Source organism: Elephas maximus, chromosome 12, assembly GCF_024166365.1.
Source record: "Elephas maximus indicus isolate mEleMax1 chromosome 12, mEleMax1 primary haplotype, whole genome shotgun sequence".
Classification (NCBI taxonomy): Eukaryota; Metazoa; Chordata; class Mammalia; order Proboscidea; family Elephantidae; genus Elephas; species Elephas maximus.
In genome coordinates, this window is record NC_064830.1 from 103,837,070 (window position 1) to 103,861,294 (window position 24,225).

Below are 24,225 nucleotides of genomic sequence, written 5' to 3' on the forward strand. Positions count from 1 at the left end.
ATTTTGAAGGAGTTTTGCCGTGTATAGAATTCTTGCCTGACAGTTTTTTTTTCTTTCAATAATTTAAATACCTTTCTGCTGCCTCTGGATTCCATAGTTTCTGCTGGGATATTGGCTGTCAATGTTATATTGAAGAAACCTTGTATGTGACAGATTGCTTCTCTCTGCTGCTTTCAAGGTTCTTTTTTTTTTTTTTTTTTGCTTTCAGCAATTTGATTATCATTTTAACTCATTGTGGGACTCTTAAGTTTATCTTATGTGGAGTTTTTTGAAGTCCTTGAATGTGTAGATTTATGTCTTTTATCAAATAATGAGTTTTGAACATAATTTCTTCAAATATTATTTTACCCCCTTTTTTCCTGTCCTTGTGTGACTCCCGTTATTCATATGCTAGTACTCTAGCCACGGCTGCTAACCAAAGGTCAGCAGTTCAAATCCGCCAGGCGCTCCTTGGAAGCTCTATGGGGCAGTTCTCTGTCCTATAGGGTCGCTATGAGCTGGAATCGACTCGATGGCACTGGGTTTTACTGGATAGTACCCATCACGGTGTCCACAGGTCTCATGAGAGCTGTTCATTTTTCTTCGTTCTTTTTCCTTCTCTTTGGTGAGGGTAACTGCGGTCGATTATCTTCACGTTCACTGATTGATTATCTTCAAGTTCACTGATTGTTTCTTCTTTGATTCCTGTCTCCTGTTAAAACACTAATGAGTTTTTATTTCAATTACTGTATCTTCAGCTCCAAAATTTCTCTTTGTTGACATTTTTTAATTGTTGAGACATTGTTCTTGTTTTTCTCAGCTCTTTGTCCATGGTTTCCTTTAGCTTTTTGAATATATTTAGACACTTGATTTAAAGCCTTTTTTTTCTAGTAAGTCCAGTGTCTGTGCTTCCTCAGAAAGTTTCTGTTCATTTCTCCTGTGATGGGCCAAATTTCTTGTTTCTTTGCATGCTTTGTAATTTTTTTGTTGGAAATTGGAATTTTGTATATTACGAGGGTAACTGTGGTATTCAGATTTTCCCGCTTTCACAGGTTTTTTTTTTGCTGCTTGCTCTGGTTTATAGTTGTTTGTTGAGGGACTTTTCTAATCTATTTTTTGTAAAGACTGTATGCTTTGTTTTGTATTGAGTCTAAAGTCTCTGTTCTTTTAGCTAGTGGTCATTTAGCATTTTGACAGAGATTTCCTTGAATACCTGGAGAAAAACAACAACAACAACAAAAAAGAATAAGAAGACTCTCCCAGTCTTCTGCAGATGGACCGTTGGGATGCTCCTTCAGTGTTTAGCCAGGCCATTTACAGCCCCTTAGCCTTCAGTTCCTACTATCACTGAGCCTAAGATCGGCTGTAGGTGAAACTTAAGGCCTTCTTAGGTCTTTTCTGAGCGTGTGTCCTGTCCTGGTGTGTGGGGGTTCCTAACTCCCCTAGTATATATATGATGGTCCTTTCCCTGGCCTCAATTCTCCATGAAGGAGCCCTGGTGGTACAGTGGTTACACACTCGGCTGCTAACTGAAAGGTCAGCAGTTTTAATCTACCCAGTAGCTCCGTGGGAGAGAGACCTGGTGATCTGCTCCTGTAAAGATTACAGCCTAGAAAATCCTATGGGGCTGTTCTTCTCTGTCTACGTTAAGTCCGCGGCACCTAACAACAACAGTTCTCTGTAGACTCTCTCTCCTCGGCTTTTCCTCTAGGCTTGTTGGCCTCGACTGTAATCCTTTTCCCCAGGCAGGTTGTTCATTTGCCTTCAGTGTTTTTGAGAAATGCCCTCTACATAACAACTCCTGCTAGAGAAAACAAATGCAAGTGCCTTGTGTTACTCCTTTAGGCGTGCTCCAGGCAGGCCAGCACAGGCAAACACAATTCTTTGAGAACAAGGTCTCCTGGAGCCAAGGACCAGCTTTTCGCCCTGGGAAGGTGGGCTGCAGTCTTCAAGATCGTTGCCAAGCGGTGGCAGAAGGATGAAGCAAGGACAAGTAAAAACGCTCCCCTACTGTTTTCAGTTGCCTTTTTCTTGTTTCGGCGTTACTGTGGTTGCTGTAAATCTTTGACTGTCTTTACAGTTCCGACAAAGTTGATTGTCACAGTTCTTAATGTTTTTTTGGTTTTTCTATTAAGCAATGGGACCTTGGAGTGACCTGTTGTTGTTGTGTGCTGTTGAGTCAATTGTGACTCCTAGTGACCCCGTGTCTTCCAGAGTAGAATTGCTCCGTAGGGATTTCTTGGCTGTAAGCTTTATAGAAACAGATTGCCAGGTCTTTCTTCCGCAGAGCTGCTGGGTGAGTTTGAACCACCGACCTTTTGTTTAGCAGCTGAGCGCTCAACCATGGCGCCACCAGGGCTCCTTTGGAGTGATCTACTCCACTATTTTCGCTGATTTCACTCCTGTCATTTGCTTTTAAATTCCATCCTTTTTCATACAGAATTTTTACATTTTGACTTCGCTGAAAATGTTAATCTTTTCTATTCTGTGCTTTTTTTATATCTTGTTTAAGATATCCTTCTTCATGCTGATGTCATAAAGACAATTTTTAATATTTAGCGCTAATAAGTGAAGCCATTTTATTTCCTCAGTAGGCCATTAAATCATCTAGACTATGAGTATGATGTGAAGTAGAAATGAAATTTTATTTTCCTGTGTGGGTAACAGAAATGTAGCATAATGGTTAAGTGCTACGGCTGCTAACCAAAAGTCAGCAGTTCCAGTCCACCAAGCACTCCTTGGAAACTATGGGGCAGTTCTATTCTGTCCTGTAGGGTCGCTATAGGGGCACTACGAGTCGGAATCAACTCAGTGGCAACGGGTTTGGTTTGGTTTGTTTTATGTGGGTAACGTGTTGACCCAACACCATTTATGTACTGAGTAGGCTGCCCGTTCCGTACGGATTTTCATTGCTACCTTGGCAACAGTACAGGCTCCCACACATGTTCTTCTCTGCTTCTGGTCTTTTCCTTGGTTTTCTGCTGATGCCAGGGGCCGTTCGTGCATCAGGGACCTCCTCTGTGTACTGCGGCTCCAGGCTGACCTACTGTCCTTGCCATTGGCTCCTTCTTCCTGGCTCTCATTGTACAATTTTTGTTTTCTCTGCTCAGCAACACCATTTGGTTCCATCTGATCTTTTCCTCCTGTTCCCAAGTTCATTTTTATCCCTGGAATCTGTTTTTGGTTTCTTTTTGTTTCATGCCCCAGGCACAGTCCAGCCCTGCCTGTCTGCTCGTGTTCAGCCCTGACTCCTGAATTACCAGCTTGGTTCATAAGCCCATGAAGTTTCTAGATAGATCAAGATTTCAGACTTCTGAAATCGGAAAGAGGTCTTTTCTTCCCCTACTTAGATCTTTGTTAGGTTCCCTTTTTTTTTTTTTCTTATAATGGATTTTTTTTTTTTGACATAAATGGAGAAAAGAGTGTAATGAACCTTCATGTCCATTTATCAGTGTATAGTCAGTTGTGTTCTATTTGCTTACGCTGTTGTTGTTGGGTGCCATCGAGTCAATTCCTACTCATAGTGACCCCATGTGACAGAGTAGAACTGCCCCATAGGATTTTCTTGGCTGTAATCTTTATGGAAGCAGATTGCCATGTTTTTCTACTTCGAACTGCTGACCTTTCAGTTAGCAGCTAACCGTTTGTGCCATCAGGGCTCCTTGTCTACCCTAGTCCTCACTATTTTGAAGCAAATCACGGGCATCATACCATTTTATCTGTACATACTTCCATCTGCAGATAATGTAAACTGTAAAAAAAAAAAAAAACACCTTTTTAAAAAGTATAACCACAATCCCATTATCACATGTTAAGTTTTTTTTTTTTTTTTTACATGTGTACTCTGTTCTGGTTATCAGGGATATAATGAAAAAATTGAAGAGTATGCCTTTAGGCATCCTGTGAAATCAGTGGTTCTCAACTGGGGGGCAAAATCATGCAATTGCCCCTCCCCCTGGGGACATTTAGCAATGTCTGGAGACACTATTGATTGTTACAACTGGGGGTGGAGGAGTGTGATGGTTCTGGCATCTGGCCAGGGATACTGCTGAACATCCTATATTGCACAGGACAGCCCTCCATGACAAAGAGTAGTTCAGTCCAAACTGTCAGGAGTGCTGAGGTTGAGAAACCCTATGTCTGGTGGTCCACAGAGAAGGGGAGAAATAACCATGTGCTTTTTTGTCCCGGTTCCCATTGCTTCACACTTTGTGCCAAGTATGATACCTCATCCCTTTTTAAGATTCTTGACTTAAGTAGTTGCTTTTTTAGTATATTAAGATTCAAAGAAAATAACCTGCAGCTTTCTGAGCAAAAAGATTGAACATAGACCAGTTCTTTTTGGTACAATGATTCTGTGTATTCCTTCCATCTTCTTTTGGTGCTTCCTATGTCGTTTAATATTTTCCTGATAGAATCCTTCAGTATTGCAACTTGAGGCTTGAATATTTTCTTCAGTTCTTTCAGCTTGAGAAATACTACGTGTGTTCTTCCCTTTTCATTTTCTAACTCCAGGTCTTTGCATATGTCATTTTAATACTTTGTCTTTTCGAGCTGTTTTTAGAAATCTTCTGTTCAGGTCTTCTAATTCATCACTTCTTCCTTTCGCTTTAGCTACTCTATGTTCAAGAGCAACTTTGAGTCTTTTCTGACATCCATTTTGGTCTTTTCTTTCTTCCCTGTCCTTTTAATGACCTCTTGGTTTTTGCATGTATGATGTCCTTGATATCACCCCACAGCTCGTGTGGTCTTCGGTCATTAGTGTTCAGTATGCCAGATCTGTTCTTGAGGTGGTCTCTAAATTCAGGTGGGATATATTCAAGGTTGTACTTTGGCTCTCATCGACTTCTTTTAATTTTCTTCAGTTTCAGCTTGAACTTGTATATGAGCAACTGATGGCTTTGTTGTGACTGATGATACTGATGATACTGAGCTTTTCCATCTCTCTTTCCGCAGATGTAGTCGATTTGGTTCCTCTGTGTTCCATCTGGAGAGGTCCACAGTGTATAGTCGCTGTTTATGTTGTTGAAAAAAGATATTCACAGTGAAGAAGTCGTTGGTCTTGCAAAATGCTGTCGTTCATTCTCCTGCATCGTTTCTCTCACCAAGGCCATATTTTCCAATCACCAATCCTTCTTTGTTTCCAGCTTTCACATTCCAGTCACGAGTAATTATCAATGTATCGTTATTGCATGTTCAATCAATTTCAGCCTGCAGAACGTGGTAAAAATCTTCAATTTCTACATCTTTGGCCTTAATGATTAGTGCCTAAATTTGAATAATAGTCATATTAACTAGTCTTCCTTATAAGCATATGGATATCATCCTACCACTAACAGCGTTGTATTTCAGGGCAGATCTTGAAACGCTCTTTTTGACGATGAATACAACGCCATTCCTCTAACAAGTTGTCATTCCTGGCATAGTAGACCATTTGATTGTCTGATTTAAAATGGCCAGCACCAGTTCATTTCAGCTCAGTAATGCCTAGGATATTGATGTTTATGCATTCCATTTCATATTTTGACAATTTCCAATTTTCCTAAATTCATACTTTGTGCATTCCACATTCCCGTTATTAATGGATATTTGTAGCTGTTTCTTCTCATTTTGAGTCATGCCACCTCAGCAAATGAAGGACCTGAAAGCTTGACTCCATCCACATCATTAAGGTCGACTCTGCTTTGAGGAGACAGCTCTTCCCCAGTTGTATTTTGAGTGCCCTTCAACCTGAGGGGCTCATTTTCCGGCACTATACCAGACAGTGTTCCGCTGCTATTCCCAAGGTTTTTACTGGCTAATTCTTTTCAGAAGTAGACTGCTAGGTCCTTCTTCCTAGTCTGTCTTAGTCTGGAAGCAAAATCGCACATTTACCTTCAAAGCATTTTGCCTGAATGTGATTTGTAGTTAGCTTTAAGGCAAATTCAAAGTATGTGACTCATTTCTTTTTATGAAAGTGAAAATTTTGTACTTTAAAATTTCAAATTAAGAGTTATGCCTGTCTTGAACAACTAACCCAAGTAAAAATTGGGCAAAGCTTCTGAATAGACAGATCTCCGAAGAAGACACACAAATGACACATGTAGACGTGCTAAACATCATTAGTGATCAGGGAAGTGCAAATCAAACTCACAGTGAGATACCACTGGGATGCCTGTAAGAGCCCTGGTGGTACAGTGGTTAAGCACTTGGCTGTTAAATGAAAGGTGGTTGATTTGAACCCACTAAGTGGCTCTGCGGGAGAAAGGCCTAGCAATCTGCTCCCGTAAAGATAAGGCCAAGAAAACCCTATGGTGCAGTTCTCTGTCACATGGGTTTCCTATGAGTCGAGATCGACTCTGGCACCCAGCAACAGCAGTATGCCTGTAATAAAAAAGACATGAGTACTGGCGAGAATGTGGAAAAATTAGAACCTCAAACGCTGCTGGTGGGAGTGTAGAATGGTGTAGCCACTGTGGCGTACAGTCTGGGAGATTCATTGGATATACAGAGAAATTAATATCTGTATGAGCGTATGCGTAAAGACGTGTGTGTCTGCATGGGTGCATACACTGACTGCCCTATGCACACACGTGTACATGTTCACACACAAACGGTAGCAGACTCTATAACGTTCTGTACCTCGCTTTTTTTCCCCTCACTTTATGGTGATTTTTTTTACACCAAAGTGCATAAAGATTTAGAACCAGATTTTCTAACCTAAATTAAATCATTGTTTAGAAAGCAGAAGGGAAGAAACATGTTTAAAGGGCATTTTGTTTTGAAAGTTGTTTCTAAGGAGCATTCCATCCACACACACTTCCTCATGTAGGATCGTAATGTAATTTTAGCTGCAAAATAATCTTTTAATTTTGATCATTTTTGCTTGAACTAAGATTTCTTCAAGACATTTATCTTTATTTATTTTGCCTCGTTGAGAACACGTGCTGCCTTGGATCATTGCTTTAGCTTTACTTGATCCTTGTACTGCTAGGGTGTTCAGAATCACACATTTACCTTGAAAGCATTTTGCCTGAATGTGATTTGTAGTTAGTTTTAAGGCCAATGACCTTCACCATCGCGGCCCCCTCCCCTTCCCCCGTTTTTGATAGGTTCTTATGCTCTGGTAGAAGCTACATATCAGACAAAAAACTAAACCAAATCCCAAATCCCCTTTGGGTTTTTTCTTTTAAAGGACTGGTGATTAGGCATTAAGTACGTATGTGTGGGGATAGAATCAATCAAATGCAATTTAAGTTTGTGAAGTTATATTTAAAATCATTTGTAAGATCAAGAAAAAGGAGAGGTCCAACAAAGATTAAAAAGATAAAAAGTATCAATGAATATTTGAAAACCTGGGGGGGAGGGGAATAGACAAATTCCTAGTAAATGTAGGTTATTCAAAGTAATCCATAAGAATGTCAGCCTGAAATCCAAACCAAACCAAACCTGTTGCCACTGAGTCGATTCCAAACTGTAGAGACCCTAGAGGACAGAGTAGAACTGCCCCATAGAGTTTTCAAGGAACGGCTGGTGGATTTGAACTGCCGACCTTTTGGTTAGCAGCTGTTTGACTTAACCACTGCACCACTAGGACTCTCTAATTGAATCATAGTTAGAAATACCAGAAAGAACCAAGCTCAGATGGTTTTACAGGTAAGTTCTAGCAAACATTCAAGGAAAAGGAACTCTTCTTGAGAGCACAGAAAGAGGGAACACTTCCCAGCTGATTTTGGGAAGGCAGTGTAACCTTGATACCAACCTAGAGAAGAACAGCATGAATAACAAAAATTGCAGGGTAGTTTCTCTCCTGAGCGTAAATGTAAAATCCTACACAAAATACTATAATCCTGAGTCCAGCACTGAACAACGGCAGCAAAAGTTCATGACCCAGATAGATTTATTTTTGGCAAATACAAGATTTAATTGCTGTTATAGCTGGCTGTGTAGCGAACACTGTTATTGTTGTTGTTCACTGAGCTTCTTAGATTTGTGGTTTGTTGTCTGTCATTTAGGAAATATGTTGGCCATTATTTATTCAACTATGTCTTCTGCTTACTTCTCTATTTTCCCTTCTGGGATACCAATTACATGTATTTGGGCCTTTCCATATTGTCCCACAGCTCTTGGATGTTCTGTTTTATTTTTTCACTTTTTTCGCCCTCTTCTTTTTTTCTTTGTGTTTCAGTTTGGTTATTTGTATTGACTTCTCCAAGTTTTAGGTTCTTTCCCCAGCTGTTTCTAGTCTGCTGATAAGCCTGTCAAAAATCCCAAAAATCCAAACCCATTGCCGTAGAGTTGATTCTGACTCATAGGGTTGACTCTGATCCTGTAGGTTCTCCAAGGCTCTAATCTTCACAGAAACAGACTACCACATCTTTCTCCTAGGCAGTGACTGATGGGTTTGAACTGCCAGTCTTCTGGTTAACAGCTGAGTGTGTAACCACTATGCCACCAGGGCTCCTGTTGAAAGTGTTTGTTATTCATATCTAGCATTTCCACTTGATTCTTTCTTATAGTTCCTGTGTGTCTGCTGAATTTACCCATCTGTTCTTGCATGTTGTCTACCCTTCCTATTAGGACTTTTAACATACAATCATAGTTTTTGAAATTCCCTGTCATATAATTTCAATACTTTTGTCATATCTGAATTTGGTTCTGCTGATTGCTTTGTCTGTTGGAAGTGTGTGCGTGCCTTTTTGTATGGCTCATAAAGCTTTTTGCTTAAAGTCTGACTTCTTGTTTAGGACAGTATGGACTGAAGTAAGTTCTGTTTGGAAATGGGCACACCTTTCCTTCTTTTAGACCTTTGTTGTTGAAGTTTGAGTTAGCCTAGTCAGGAACTAGGTTTAGGTTGAAGTGTGTTTTTTTGCTTACCTCAGTGCTCCACAGGCTTCAGATTCCTTTAGGGATGCCCTGTGTTTAGCATGGGTGGGTTTGCCAGAGGTTTTTCTTATTGTCTGGTCTGCCCTGAGCTTTAGCTCTTACCCTTGTACTACCTGTCAGTTAGGTCTGTCACTCTGATCTTGCAGTTTTTCCTGCAGTCTTCTTTTGTTGTTACTGATGCCTGTTAGCTTGGTGGTGGGTAGCTGGGGGCGGGTAGGGTGGTGCTCATATGTATTGTTCTAATTAAACCTCTTTTTTGTGGCCAGCCACTGTCACTGGGTCTTGGGGGCATGGCCTTCTCAGTGTTCCTTCCCTCTCCTAGCTGTATTCTGGGCCTGGTACTTACTCCTGCCCCTTTCCCAGATAAAGAGAGTTTTTCTGTTTCCTTTCCCCAGCCACTTGGGGTTACACCTGTGCTCTAAGCGTGTCCGGGTTTGTTACTCTTTTCACCACAGACTGTGGCTTTTGTTCTATAAAGGATGTAGGGATGAAGGTTCCAGGTGGTGTTTCTTGTCCCTGCCCAGGCCTGTACCAGGAGGCACTCTTTCTCAGGCTCTGTCAAGTGTGAGAACGGATTATTTTCACATATCGTGACCAATACAATGTCAAACTTTTTAGTCTTTTCCGCTCTAATACATGAACGTGTTATTTTGTTATTTTAACTTGTAATTTGTTAATTTTGAGTGAGTAAATATATTTAATGATGGAACACTAGAAACATTTTTATTGAAGACTAGAGTCAAACAAGAATGACTAATTTCATCATTATTTAACATTTTTTGGCCAGTGTAATGAGACGTGAAACAAAAAATATTGGAAGGGGGGCAACTACACTATAATTTACGACTACATACCTAAAAAATCCAAAAACAACAAAAACAAAAACACCTGGAAAAATCTTAAAGTTTATAAGAGAGTTCAGGAAAGTGGCTGGACACAGGATAACTATACCAAAAAACATGTATTTTCTTTAACTGGTAATAGCCAGATGAAATGAACAATGTGAAATGAATAATAATGAAATCTGACTTCTTATAAATAATAAAGCCTAAGCCTGAGTGAAGGAGCCTTGGTGGCACAGTGGTTAAGCGTTCAGCTGCTAACTAAAAGATTGGTGGTTCAGACCCCCCAGCTGCTTCATGGGATAAAGATGTGGCAGTCTGCTTCTGTAAAGATTTACAGCCTTAGGAACCCTGTGGGGCAGTCCTACTCTATCTTACAGGGTTACTATGAGTTGGCGTCGATGCAACGACAGTGGAGTTTTTTTTTTTTTTTTTGATATGTAACAAACCAAAACCAAACCCATTGCCACTGAGTCCCTTCCGAGTCATAGTGACCCTATAAGGAAGTAAAAACATAAAAAACATAAAAAAATAATAATAATAAGGTACCTGGAAATAATCCTGAGAGGGTAATAAAGAATGTGGCTTTCCCCAGAACTCCTTCCATCGTTCCATTTTGTGTGGCATCTTTCAGAACTTGTCTTAGGAAATGTTGGAATAAGAAACGCAGTCATCTCAAGGGACCCAATGATTGACCAGCATCCAGGATTTTACTGCAATGTTGATGAAACAAAGTAACATAATGAGAGAATGTATCGTGAATAAAAATTGCTTAACCATGATAAAAACGTATCACAGAGGAGAGTCACGGAAATAAACATTTTCTATAAACCCACTGATTTAAGGACATGACTTTTCCGGTTTTGGTGACTACAGAAAGTGTTGTGGCCAGTGCTATGGCTGCATTTTTCCACTGTGGCACAAAGTGAAACAAAATTTCCCTTCTCAAGAGCTCATTGCAAGTTGATCTCTGGCTTTTGCCGAGAATCTCGCAGTGAACTTCCCGACCGCAGTGTTCTAGCTTTCCTACTCACGCTGTGAAACGTCGACTCAGGTGACAGCACAGTGTTCTAGCTTTCCTACTCACGTTGTGAAACATTGGCTCAGGTGACAGTGATGGTAATGCAGTGGTGAGAGGTTGTCTTGTGTTGGTGTGTGCCCATACCCAGTATGATTACGAGTTAACAGAGTGTCAACCAATAACTGGAGAGATGACCCAGTTGGAGCTCCCGGGGCAGGCCAGAGATGTTGATTGACTTCTCTGTCCCCCCTTCTCTGTTAGGTGTCATAGCTGAAAATACTGCTATATATGAACAGCTGAGCACTTAGGAGGAAATGACCCTGATTTATGGGATGCCCCATAGTAGATGACTAGCTGAGATCTTATCACAGGCTGTCTTTTAGAACTTTTGTGTCTTGTCCTTAGGCACCACACCAATCCGGTGGGCACCGAATGGCGGTGGAAGATGGACCAACCTGAAATGATCTTAAAAGAAGCCATTGCAAACCATCAGAACATGATTAAGCAGTTTAAAGGTATTTATCTTCCCTCTGCAAAGGAATGGTAATGCCTGTTAATAGCTGGAATTTAATTGGCTGGGGAACTGCCTCTTTGGCAGGATTTTCTCCCTCTTAGCAAATTTTCATATAGGGCATTAAAAACTTGTAGAAGTATTGTGTATGTGACTTTTGGCCTTTTTAGTTTTTACTGATAGTTTTTATATCCCATATGTTGGAAGAGCTAAAAAATTTAATTCAAAGCTTGACAACTTATAATACAGTGCACTCAACTGGTAAGTTTTGCCTAGGAATGTATTATCATCCTTTTTGTCATTTGTTGTTGTTCTGACTTGGTGAGCACGAAACAGCCTTATCAGTGGAGTGAAAATTTTAGGTTGTTGGGAAAAGCCCAAATCATATCAATTAGTGTTGAGAAAGCATTTTTGAATAAAGACTATATTAATATGTAGGGATAATATTGATAAAAATTTTCTCTGCATGATCTAAAGTGGTAAAAAATTTTGTTACACTAAATCCTGTCTCATGGTTAAAGCTATTTGACTTTACTAGAGATGCCTGGTTCTCAGACCTTAGCACACACTGGAATCATCTGGAGGGCTTGGGAAAGCTCTGATTGCTGGGCTCCTTCCCCAGAGAGTCTGCTTCACCACATCTGGGGTGAGGCCCAAGAAGGTGCATTTCTAACAGGTTTCCAGGTGATACTGATGTTGCTAATCTGGGGGCCACACTTTGAGAGCCACCACTGTACACAGATACAATAGATTGTAGACTTAGAAAGTGATGGTACAGATGTAAATGATGAGTTGAAATTTGTTAGTTTCCCTCATAAGTCCTGTTTCCACCTGCCACTTTGTCTTAGGCTGGGGTTCTCTAGAGAAGCAAAACCAGTGACATGTATAAATATATATAGAGAGAGGTTTATATCAAGGAAATGGCTCACGTGGTCATAGAGGCTGAAAAGTCCCAAGTCCGTGGATCAGGCTGGTGGCTTCTCCTGACTCATGTAGCTGCAGGGGCTGACAAACCCAAGGTTGGCAGGTCAGACATCAGGCCTCTGGCTTACAGGCTGCGGAGGCTGACGAATCCCAGGATTGGCAGATAAGCTGCTAGCTCAAGTCCCAAGAACTGGAGGTCAGGTGAACAAGAGCCAGCTGCAGGATCCAGAGCAAGCAAAAGCCAGCGAGCTTTGCCAGAAAGTCCATCTATATTGGATGCAGGCCACACCCCTAAGGAAACTCCCTTTCAGATAATTGGCTGCGATAACAGATCTAATCATGAAGGTGATTATATCAGATCTCATTATGAAGGCGATCACATAATAACATAGCTGCCAGACCACATCATAGCCGCCAAACCACTTGAGAATCATGGCCCAGCCAAGTTGACACATAACCTTAACTATCATACACTTGTAACTTCTCTCCTATATTCTCTTTTCTCTTCATTTGCAACAATGAAGAATTAGGTCTAACCAGAGTTATTTTGATGCAGGCACTGTTAATGGTGCTAACATCATATATGACAGTCTTTGTAAACCCAGCAATTAGTATTCTGAAGATAAGGTGATCTTTCATGCAGGGACATTTGTTGTATTCAGTTTCTTGAAACTATAGTAGTTTTTTTTTTACGCTTTTCTTATTTTTTATGAGAAATTGAGAAAAATAATGTAAGTAATGGTTCAAGACTAAAAGCATAAAAGCAATTAGGCAGTCATTGTACCTTTGTTTTTTCCTTTATGGATTTTCTAGGGAAAGTTGACCTCTACACATTGTGTGTGTCTGTGTTGACTTATTTTTGTACATCTGTAAAGATGCTAATAAAATTTTTAGTTTTACGTCTTGACTTTTAGTCTCAAGCATTTTTTTTGGGGGGGGGTTAGAGATTATTTTCTTTTAATTGGATAAAGCAGTGTCTGATACCAGTCTTTTGAAAAATTAAAGGAAAGTGGTGAAGAACTAGTAAGTCCCTAACTTTGGAATTTGACTAACTCTTTAGAGATTTATTGTTGATTTGGTTAATCTTGTTGATGGCTGATCTTCAAATATACCTTATGCTTTTCAAATAAATTTCATGGCAAAGTCTTATTTTCTTCTGGTTAGTAATATCCAAAAATACTAAAAAACCAAACCAGTTGCCATCAAGTTGATTGCAACTTATGGAGACCTTATGTGTGTCAGAGTAGAGCCTTGCTCCACAAGGTTTTCATGACTGTGACCTTTGGAAAGAGATCACCAGGCCTTTCTTCCAAGGTGCCCCTGGGTGGGTTCAAACTCCCCATGTTTCAGTTAGCAGTCCAGCACTTAACTGTTCATACCATCCAGGGACTCTTGTAGTAATACCAGAAGCAGGCAAATGCCAGTAATTTTATCTTTGTATTCTAATAAGTTTGTTCTTGGTTCAGTGCTTAAAGAACCAGTTGTACCCTTAACTAATGGGATGATGACTGAGGATCTGTGTTTCTTGGACCCCCTGAAACCTTCCTGAATGAATCACGACCCAGGCAGTTTGTGTGAGAGGAAGCAACCCCAGGGAGTAGTCGTTCGTTTCTCCATTCTGAGGTGTCCTTGATGTGGAATGAAGATTTGAGTCTTGCTGGGAATTTTTCTGATGGAAGCATTTTTTCACAGGCAGAGCACCACTTTAAATGGAAATAAGTAATGAATAAGTCATGAGGTGGACCTTATTCAGGCTGACAAAATGCATTAGGTGAGCCCAGACATGCCCTTTGCTGTCTCTCTGGCTTGTTTGAGGGACTTGTCCAGGTAGGTATATCTGAGAGCTATCAGATAGGTATATTAATAACCAGAAAGGCATATCTAGCTAGTAACCTTGTACTTGCTTCAATCAGTAAGCATCTCACATGGTTTGTCTTCAGGTTCCTGTGGCTTAAAAAAAAGTTTTAAAGTATATGTTGTCTTGTAGTGGGTGACGGGGTACAGGATTGCAGGGAGAAAGAATAGAGTGTATCTATGGGCAGGTGTATCCTGAAAAGAGATTAGAATGCATAAGAGGGAGGGAACGATCCCCAGAAATTCAACAACTGCCATCAATTTCATTCTTAGAAACAGCTTTTACGAAGTATCTACTTCGTCCTGGTAATTCCTACAGAGGATGTTTCTTTCACACCTTCATTGATCGAGGGGAGTCCTTGGGTGGTGCAAACGGTTAAAAGTACTTGGCTGCTAACTGATAGTTTGGAGGTTTGAGTCTAGTCAGAGGTGCCTCAGGAGAAGGGCCTGGTGATCTACTTCCAAAAAGTCAGCCATTGAAAACCCTATGGAACATGGATCTACGCTGACACACGTGGGGTCACCATGAGAGTTGGGGTTAACTTGACAGCAGCTGATTGGTTTTCATTGATTGACTTGACAAAATGTTACCATGCCAGCAAAACATTATTTATTTAATCAACAATAAATTTGGTAAGATGATTTTAATATTGGAACTGGCTGATATTTGTACACTGACACTCTTCGGGGTAGGAAAGCAGTTTCTCTTTAAATTAGTAGAAAACAGGTGTGTCCGTGAAGCTGTGGTGGGTGCAGATGGGTCAGCACATGGGTATAATGGAGCTCCCATTTGTTATATTTTACTTATGTAAGACTTAGCTTTTTACAGTGAATGAGAATACCCTTAACTTCCAATTTTTTGGACTGTTTAGTGCTTGTTTACATCATTTGGAGCTTAAACAAGTCATTACTTTTTGAAAATCTGTCTTATTGCTGTAATGATCACAGTACATCTTGCTGTGAAGCCTACAGTATTAGAATCAGAAAGAGCCCTAATTATTGAAAGATGAAATACATAATTTGTAAGGATCTGGAGCGCTTCTGGGAAAGGAATGGTAGTCTGCAGCATTTAGAAGGAAGAAGGGTTATTTATTTTCTTTTAAAAATAGTATAACAATTTTGGTGATACGGAATTTTAGTATTTGAGAATATTGATTATGGCTCTACGCAGAAAGTAAACTGTTCAAGTTTACGGTTGTTTATTTTATTGTAGACATTCAGTAGGCAATGAGATTTTATAACGTCACTCAGTTACTTATACTAGTCTTTACCAATGATTATAGTCTGTTTTCTTTTCCTTAAACCGAAATTCCTCCTACAATAAGTGATGTGTCTATGTTCTATCCTTCATTCATCTCTAGTGGTTAACAGCATAAAACAAATCAGCCTCCTTTCTAGACAGGCTCATCGTATACTCCTTTCAGAATAAAGGATGATGAGACTGATGCTTAGGATGAGTCACTGTACCTCTCTGATCCTAGTATCCTCACCTGGATGCAGGTCTAACATGGATTCGACATTGGGACTCTATAAAGATGCAGAAATGCAACCGTAGACCTCATTTCAGTCCCTGGTGGAGGGTCTTTTCCCCATCTTCCCCAAATTTGACCTTCTTAATAAAGATTAGCTTGGAAAAGTGAAAAACCTCACACAGATGTAGAGCTACCCATCTACAGATGGCCTGCATGAACCTCATTCCCCTTTCTCTTCTTTTAGTCTGTCATAGAGTAACGATGCAGAATCTGCTTAAAATTAAGAGATTTATTGAAAGTGAAAGACAGCTCGAGCTGGGGAACATGGACCTCACAGGTGTAAATCCATTGCTGTGGGGAGGACTAGTCCCACGGGGATAGCTACAGGGCTAAACTAGGGGCTTAGGTTACAATATTCTGATTGGTTGCTAAGTGATTAGGGAAGTGGGAGGTGGGACATCTTGAAGCAGGACTTTTGCTAGCATTGGTTTGCAGACACAGTGCATAATAGCAGAGGTGCATGCCGATGGTGAGGAGAGGGGGCAGGGGTTAATGACTGATTATAGACCAGATAAGCTCCAACTTGAAGTCTCCTGGAATGTAAAGGTTGGCCCTCTGGTTAGAGGAGGAGTGAGTTAGATTCTAGGTGATTACAGGATAGATTTTCTGAGAGTAGATTGTTAACTAACTGGCTTAAGGTGAAATGATTTCATGAGGACATCTTACACAAAATGGCTTTGATAACCGTTTGAGCAATGACCCCCAGGGAGCATTCTGCTGACATTTATTATGGCTTAAGAACAGGAAAACGTTTCCTTAGCTGCATGATTAAGTCTATACAAAGGTTAACTATTGCTAAAGGAAAGTCAAAACAGGCAAAATGGAGACTTAAAGGACACAAGATGAAGTTGGGCCTAAACCTAACCCTGCCTTTCTCAGAAGTACCAAAAACAAAACAAAACAAAACAAAATAAAACAAACACAAATTTGTTGCTGTTGAGTTGATTCTGACTCACAGCAACCCAAAGGACAGAGTAGAACTGCCCCATCGGGTTTCCAAGGAGCTGCTGGTAAATTTGAACTGTCCACCTTTTGGTTAGCAGGTGAGCTCCTAACTGCTCTGCTACCAGGGCTCCATCAGAAGTACCAAGAAAACCAAACCAAACCCATTGCCATCGAGTCAATTCCACCTCATAGTGACCCTATAGGATGGAGTAAAACTGCCCCATAGGGTTTCCAAGGAGCAGCTGGTGGATTTGAACTGCTGACCTTTTGGTTAGCAGCCATAGCTATTAACCACTGTGCCACCAGGGCCCCAGGCACCCTAGTTTTAGAATCCATTACACATTCCCTCCCTTTGATAAAGGATTTCAATAGAAATTCTTTGATCACTTGATTGACCACTATGAAAAGAGTGCTTTTTTCTGCATGGACTCCAGATACACAGTTATTTTGGATGGCTGCTTGTTTAACAAGCCTCTAAGACCCCAGACACTGTGATTGTGAAAAGTTAGCCAGGCACCATCTCATGTCTTTGTCGTGCCATAGCTTTAGCCTCTCTCTTTTGTGGTTTCTGTGTGTGGGGTTGGGGTAGGGCAAGGCCATATCAGAGAAATAACCTGATGTCTGAAGACCTGCTCAAGGAGTGAGCTCAAAATATGAGTATTTTCAATGTACGTTATCCTCTTTATAGGCATTAAATTGGTTTTCTGAGTTACAGTATTGGTAAAGCATTTCATGCAGCATTTAATTATTCCTAAAATAACAACAACTGTGATTAAAGAAAATCCAAACCAAAACCAAACCCATTGCTGCCAAGTCAATTCCAACTCATAGTGACCCTATCTGACAGAGTACAACTGCCCCATCCGGTTTCCAAGGCAGTAAATCTGCATGGAAGCAGACTGCCACATCTTTCTGCAGCGGAGTGGCTGGTGGGTTTGAACCACTGACCTTTCGGTTAGCAGCTGTGTGCCTTACCACTGCACTACCAGGGCTCCTGATTGGTTTTCTGAGTTACAATGTTGGTAGAGCATTTCATGCAACATTTAATTTTTCCTAAGATAACAACTGTGGTATAGCAAACCAGTAATCAGGATAGAGCAGATCCAGAATCCAGTGCTACTGGGTAACCAACTAAATATATCAAGGAATGGGGAATCTGACCTTGGGGGTATATGGAGCCAATGGCCCTTTGGCATATTTGGTGGGTGTCCTGTACTACTTCTCCTGAGGTATTTATCCAGGTGCAACAAGAAATGTTAGCAATAGTGCAGATTCCTCCTTACTGGGGTAAAAGAAAATGGAAAGCAATTCTGTCATCTAGCACCACCTTACATAGGGAGTTTAAGATTTTTCTTGGGCCAACATGGTGTCAGCAATATCACCAGCAATCATTTCCATGATGCCAGACAAGTTACAGATGGCACGCTCTGGTTCAACAATTCCCTAGGCTGGTATTAAGGTGTGGAAGAAGGTATAACTCTGTTATGGATTGAATTGTGTCCCCCAGAAATATCTGTCAGCTTAGATAGGCCATGATTCTCAGTATTGTGTGATTATTCACCATTTTATCCTCTGATGTGATTTTCCTACCTGTTGTAAATCCTACCTCTATGATGTTAATGAGGCAGAATTAGAGGCAGTTATGTTAATGAGTCAGGACTCAACCTACAAGATTAGATTTTGTCTTAAGTCAATCTCTTTGGAGATATAAAAGAGAAGTGAGCAGAGAGACGTGGGGACCTCATACCACCAAGAAAGCAGTGCTAGGAGCAGAGTGTGTCCTTTGGACCTGGTGTTCCCATGCAGGGAAGTTCCTAGGCTAGGGGAAGATTGATGACAAGAGCCTTCCCCGAGAGTTGACAGAGTGAGAGAGCCATCCCTTGGAGCTGGTGCCCAGAATTCAGACTTCTTGCCTACTAGACTGTGAGAGAATAAACTGCTGTTTGTTAAAGCCATCCACTTGTGGTGTTTCTGTTACAGCAGCACTAGATGATGAAGACAAATGCCAACCAGGTTTCTCAGCTAGGGTGTTATTAATTTCTCTTTTTATTGATTTCCTTTCCAGTAATTTTAAGTTGTTAGTCCAATGGAGACTATCATTATATGTAGGTATTTCTAGGGTAATACCTAGGAGTCCAAGACTGCATTGTCCTATCATTCTAAAACCACCAAGACATGGCAGTGCTCAAGTGTGAGTTGGTTGACTGGGTGTGATTTTTTTCATCATGGAATAATTTGGTCCCCCACATAAAAATACACACCCATGTGGAGCATAAATCATTTTCCTTCTGGTGTAATCATGGGGAAATTAGATGAGTCGATTAACTTGTTCAAGCCGGCTTTCTGTTAAAGAATTATTACAGATGGATAACCGTCCCATCTTTATTGAATTACAGAGCTTAGTGCCGAGAGAGGACAATAATTCATCTAAGTTAGTTTTAGTTAGGCAGTTTTAAATTTTCTTGTGACAAAGTAGTAGGGTCGTTAAGCTCCCAGGCCTTCCAAGCTGGAGTCAGAGATTATTCCAGGTATTGTTCACACATAAGGTGTTTCTTTCGTCAGAGCAATTCAGCATAGTCCCAACGTTGATGTGGGTGAAATTAAAATAGAGTACCTGAGGTCAGGCTAGCAACCCAGGAGGATGCCGTAGTCTAACGCTTATGGCTTGTTTGAAAATAATGCTAAAACAAATGGTAGCAGGGGGTACAAAACTACAGTTCCATATGGGAGAAGCCAGTGGATGAGTTGTGGGAAAGGGTGACAGATACAGCATTTGAGCACATTAGTGGCACTAGCCCCTGTCTGGGTTAATTTAACGAAAGTATATACGTGCCAAGCATCAACGGGGAGTATGAGTATAAAAAGAGGTATCTTAAGAAAAGTTCTATAATGAAGAAAGACTGCTCAGAAATACTGTATAAAGGCACAAAACATGCACATTAAGGCAGTAATGAAATAAGCTCCTTCAGTGACTGGCATATAAGATACAGAAAGTGTCAAAAGGAAAAACAAAAACAGTTACAATCTGAAAGCAAGTAGTTACGTTAAGGTATAGTAAGAATTCTGTATTGCACAGAGTGCATAGGGGGTGAGAGATTAACAGCCTTTCACCAATCAACCGAATGTAATTTTCAGAATAATGCTACTTCAAAGGCTATAAGTATTAGGCAAAGTGTAACAAGCTCAAGACTTGACACAGAAGAGTACCATAACTTAAGATGCAGGGTCTAAAATGTATAAATTTGTAGTAACTCGCATAGATCTTGTTCTATGATCTTGGATTCTGCTGTCTGTTTCTGTCACAGTCATCTTCTTCTGGCTAGCAGGACACCTGAATTTCAGTTTGAGTTCATCAGGTTGGATTGTCCAGATGGGAGCTGCAGTCTTCTTTAATTGGGAGAGGTAGATCCAAGTCTTAACTCCTTGTAAGTCAGTGGCACAAGGATTAGTGAGAAGAATAAGATAAGGTCCTTTTCATAGACGCTCCAGAAAATCTTTTAGCTGGTGTCTTTTGCAGTAAACATAATCTCTAGGTTAAATATTAGGCAGTTGAGGTATTTCTTGCTTTTGGCTATCAAAAGCTTTAACTTGTGAAAAGTATTATTTGGAATATTGGATCAAAGATTTACAATATCAAAACAGGTCAGACTGAATTAGATTGGATTCAGAGCAAGGTGCCCAGTAAAGGAGGGCCATGGGCCATCCAGTAATAATCTCATGAGGAGTCAATTTGTGAAGTTCAAATGGACTAGTTCTTAAATTTTAAAGGACCAGTGGTAACACTTTAGTCCAGGGCAACTGGAAAGACTTAAAAAGTTTTGCTAGTTGAGCTTTTATTATACCATTAATTCTTTCAACTAGACCAGAGGACTGAAAATGATAAGGATAATGAAGTCTCTGAAAAATAGGGAAAATTTTGCATATCTCCTTAATTATTTGCTTAGTAAAATGACACTGCGAGAGGACTCTTGGGACTACCCAGGTTAGAATAATATTCTTGAGAAGTTTCTTAGCTACAAGACCAGCAGTAGCTTGATGACTACTGTTGTGGATTGAATTGTGTCCCCCCAAAATATGTGCCAACTTGTCTAGGCCATGATTCCCAGTATTGCATGATTGTCTACCATTTTGTCATCTGATGCAATTTTCCTATGTGTTGTAACTCTTACCTCTATGATGTTAATGAGGCTGGATTAGAGGCAGTTGTGTTAATGAGGCGCAGGACTCAATCTACAAGATTAGGTTTTGTCTTAAGCCAATCTCTTTTGAGATATAGAAGAGAGAAGTGAGCAGAGTGACATGGGGCCCTCATACCTATGTCCTTTGGACCCGAGGTCTCTATGCTCAGAAGCTACTGAACCAGGGGAAGATTGATGACAAGGACCTTCCCCCAGAGCCAAGAGAGAGAGAAAGGCTACCCCTGGAGCTGATGCCTTGAATTTGGACTTCTAGCTTTCTAGATTGTGAGAGAATAGATTTCTCATTGTTAAAGATATCCACTTGTGGTATTTCTGTTATAGCAGCACTAGCTAACCAAGACAACTACCCAGTGAGAAAATCTCCAAATCATTGCTAATACAAATTTGTAACCATTGGATAAGATCAGTTTGCCATTCAAGCACTGGTCCTGAAGGCAAGGGAAATCTCCCAGGTGGAACTTCACAAGGTTTGCCTGAATCAAACTGAGAGTTTATTGGACATTGGGAAGCCACTTGTTCAGCTGCTTCATAAGTGCCCCCACCGATATTCGTTTAAAAAGTCTATCATCTTATCTCTTCCCAAATGGGTATTCACGTACAGTGCCTCCAGTGCAGAGGCTTGCAGGGATTTGGGAAGAACTAAGTCGTGTTAAGGGTATTGTTCAAAAATTTCTGCATTCTGTCGGAACACCTTTCTTTGGAATAGGCATAAATATGGATCTCTTCCAAATTTCTTGGCTTAGATGAGTGAGCACTTTCAGTGCTGCATCCGTTTGTTGAAACATCTCAGTTGGTATTCTGTCAATTCCTGGAGCCTTGTTTTTTGCCAGTGCCTTCAGTGCAGCTTGAACCTCTTCATTTAGCACCATTGGTTCCTGACAATATACTGCCTCCTGAAATGGTTGAACGTCGGCCAATTCTTTTTAGTATTCTTTTCATCTTCTTGATGCTTCCTGCATTGTTTAATATTTTCCCCGTAGAATTGTTCAATATTGCTACTTGAAGCCTGAATTTTTCTTCAGATCTTTCAGCTTAAGAAAGGCCAAGCGTGTTCTTCCCTTTTTGTTTTCTAACCCTGGGTCTTTGCACATGTCATCATAATACTGTACTTTGTCTTCTCAAGCTGCCCCTCGAAATCTTCTGTTTAGCTCTTTATGCATGTTCCAAAGAAAGGTGACCCAAAAGAATGTGGAAGCTATCAAACAATATCATTAATATCACATGCAAGTAAAATTTTGCTGAAGATCATTCAGAAGCAGCTGTAGCAGTACACTGACAGAAATTCAAGCCAGTTTCAGAAGAGAATGTGGAACCAGGGATATCATTGCTGATGTCAGATGGATCCTGGCTGAAAGCAGAGAATACCAGAAAGATGTTTACCTGTATTTTATTGATTTGCAAAGGCATTTGACTGTGTGCATCATAATAAATTATGGATAACATGGTGAAGAATGGGAATTCCAGAACACTTAATTGTGCTTATGAGGAATCTGTACATAGGTAAAGAGGCAGTTGTTCAAACAGAACAAGGGGATACTGCATGGTTTAAAGTCAGGAGAGGTGTCCATCAGGTTGTATTCTTTCACTGTACTTATTCAATCTGTATGCTGAGCACATAATCCAAGAAGCTGGACTATATGAAGAATGGGGCATCAGGATTGGAGGAAGAGGTGTTATGCAGATGATACTACCTTGCTTGCTGAAAGTGAAGAGGACTTGAAGCACTTACTGATGCAGATCAAAGATCACAGCCTTCAATGTGGATTACACCTCAACATAAAGAAAATGAAAATCCTCACAAATGGACCAATAAGCAACATCATAATAAGTGGAGAAAAGATTGAAGTTGTGAAGGATTTCCTTTTACTTTTATCCACAGTCAACACCCGTGGAAGCAACAGTCAAGAAATCAAATGACCAATTGCATTGGGCAAATCTGCTGCAAAAGACCCCTTTAAAGTGTTGAAAAGCAAAGACGTTTACCTTGAAGACTAAGGTGCGCCTGACTAAAGCCGTGGCGTTTTCAGTTGCTTCATATGCATGCGAAAGCTGGATGATGAGTAAGGAAGACTGAAGAAGGATTGACACCTTTGAACTGTGGTGTTGGCGAAGAATGTTGACTATACCATGGATTGCTAAAAGAACAAACAAATCTGTCTTGAAGAAGTACTACCAGAATGCTCCTTAGAAGCAAGGATGGTGAGACTACATCTTGCATACTTTGGACATGTTATCAGGAGGGATCAGTCCCTGGAGAAGGACATGCTTGAAGTAGTCAGTGAAAAAGAGGAAGCCCTCAACGAGGTGGATTGACACAGTGGCTGCAATGATGGGCTCAAGCATAACAACGATTGTGAGGATGGTGCAGGACCTGGCACTGTTTTTTTCTATTGTACCTAGGGCCCCTATGAATCAGAACCAACTCAATGGCACCTAACAACAATAACAATGAGTTGTTGTTGAGTTCCATCCATATCCCAGAGGTGAAGGATTGGGAACAACCGTGTCGTTTTCACTTCTCAACCTAATCATGTGAGGCTGATTTTTGGTGTTCAAATGAATCCTTTAAGGCAACTCCCCTGGGTCCGGAGAGGTTTTCTATAATCATGGTAAAGAGTTGTTTATCATCTAAAACAGTGCTCCAGTGCAAGGAATGATACATGACTGTTAAACGTTTGTGGAAAGAAATATCAGGAGCATAAACCTCAAAACTATGAAAAAGTACATGTTCGACAGCAGTGGAAAAATCTCTCCACCAGTAATTAATTCATCTGCTGTTGTTCCTATATTATCATACAGATAATTTTGAATCATAGGGACACGCAAGCATTCTGGCAAAATAGGTTTATTGTTAGGCCCAATCCACAGTCCTGTGGTTGCATCCTGATGACAGCTGGTCTGGTCCCATTTGCTAATTTCTTCTTTTGGGGTTAATTGTTGGTGTTTTAAAAAGCAGCTTGGAAATTTCTTTTGTGTCAAATTTTGTGGGCAGCATTTTACATGTGGCATAACTGTTCTATCACTATTCACTGCTCCCTCCTGTGTGCATCATGGTTGTGAGTGGGATCATCACAGTCATGAATGAGAGCCATGTCCTTAAAGGATGATTGGGAAGTGGCCTGTTTAACTGCTTTATCACTCAGGCTGTTTCCTTTAATTTCCACTGTGGAACCCCTTTGAGTTGCTAGGCCTGAATTTTAATTACAGTGATCTCGGAGTGGAGCAGAATGGCTTCCAGGAGGCCTGCTTCTAAGGGACCATTTTTAAATTTATTTTATTGCACTTTAGGTGAAAGTCTACAGCTTAAGTTAATTTCTCACTAAAAAATTCATACACATACTGTTTTGTGACATTGGTTGCAATTCCAAAAGAGCCATTTTTAATTTGGGTCCTAAAAGTAGTTAGGAGCGCTCTTTGTTTCCATAAGGCACCAAAATCACAAGTAACTCCAAGCACATAGCTGCAATCTGTGTAGATACTTACTGAGCATCCAGAAGCCAGTTTGCAAGCCCTCGTGAGTGTGATCAGTTCAGCTTGTTGAGCTGAAGTGACT

At 40.5% G+C, this 24,225-nt stretch overlaps 1 protein-coding gene across 1 annotated transcript in view; it reads left to right on the forward strand.

Annotated features, from left to right (window-relative positions):
* The window catches only part of LOC126086485 (S-adenosyl-L-methionine-dependent tRNA 4-demethylwyosine synthase TYW1), a 191,661-nt gene that overhangs the window by 66,352 nt on the left and 101,084 nt on the right, over positions 1-24,225 (forward strand). The window contains exon 11 of the mRNA XM_049902724.1: positions 11,113-11,222. Coding sequence (XP_049758681.1) covers positions 11,113-11,222 — 110 coding nt within the window. The remainder of the gene's footprint in view (positions 1-11,112; positions 11,223-24,225) is intronic.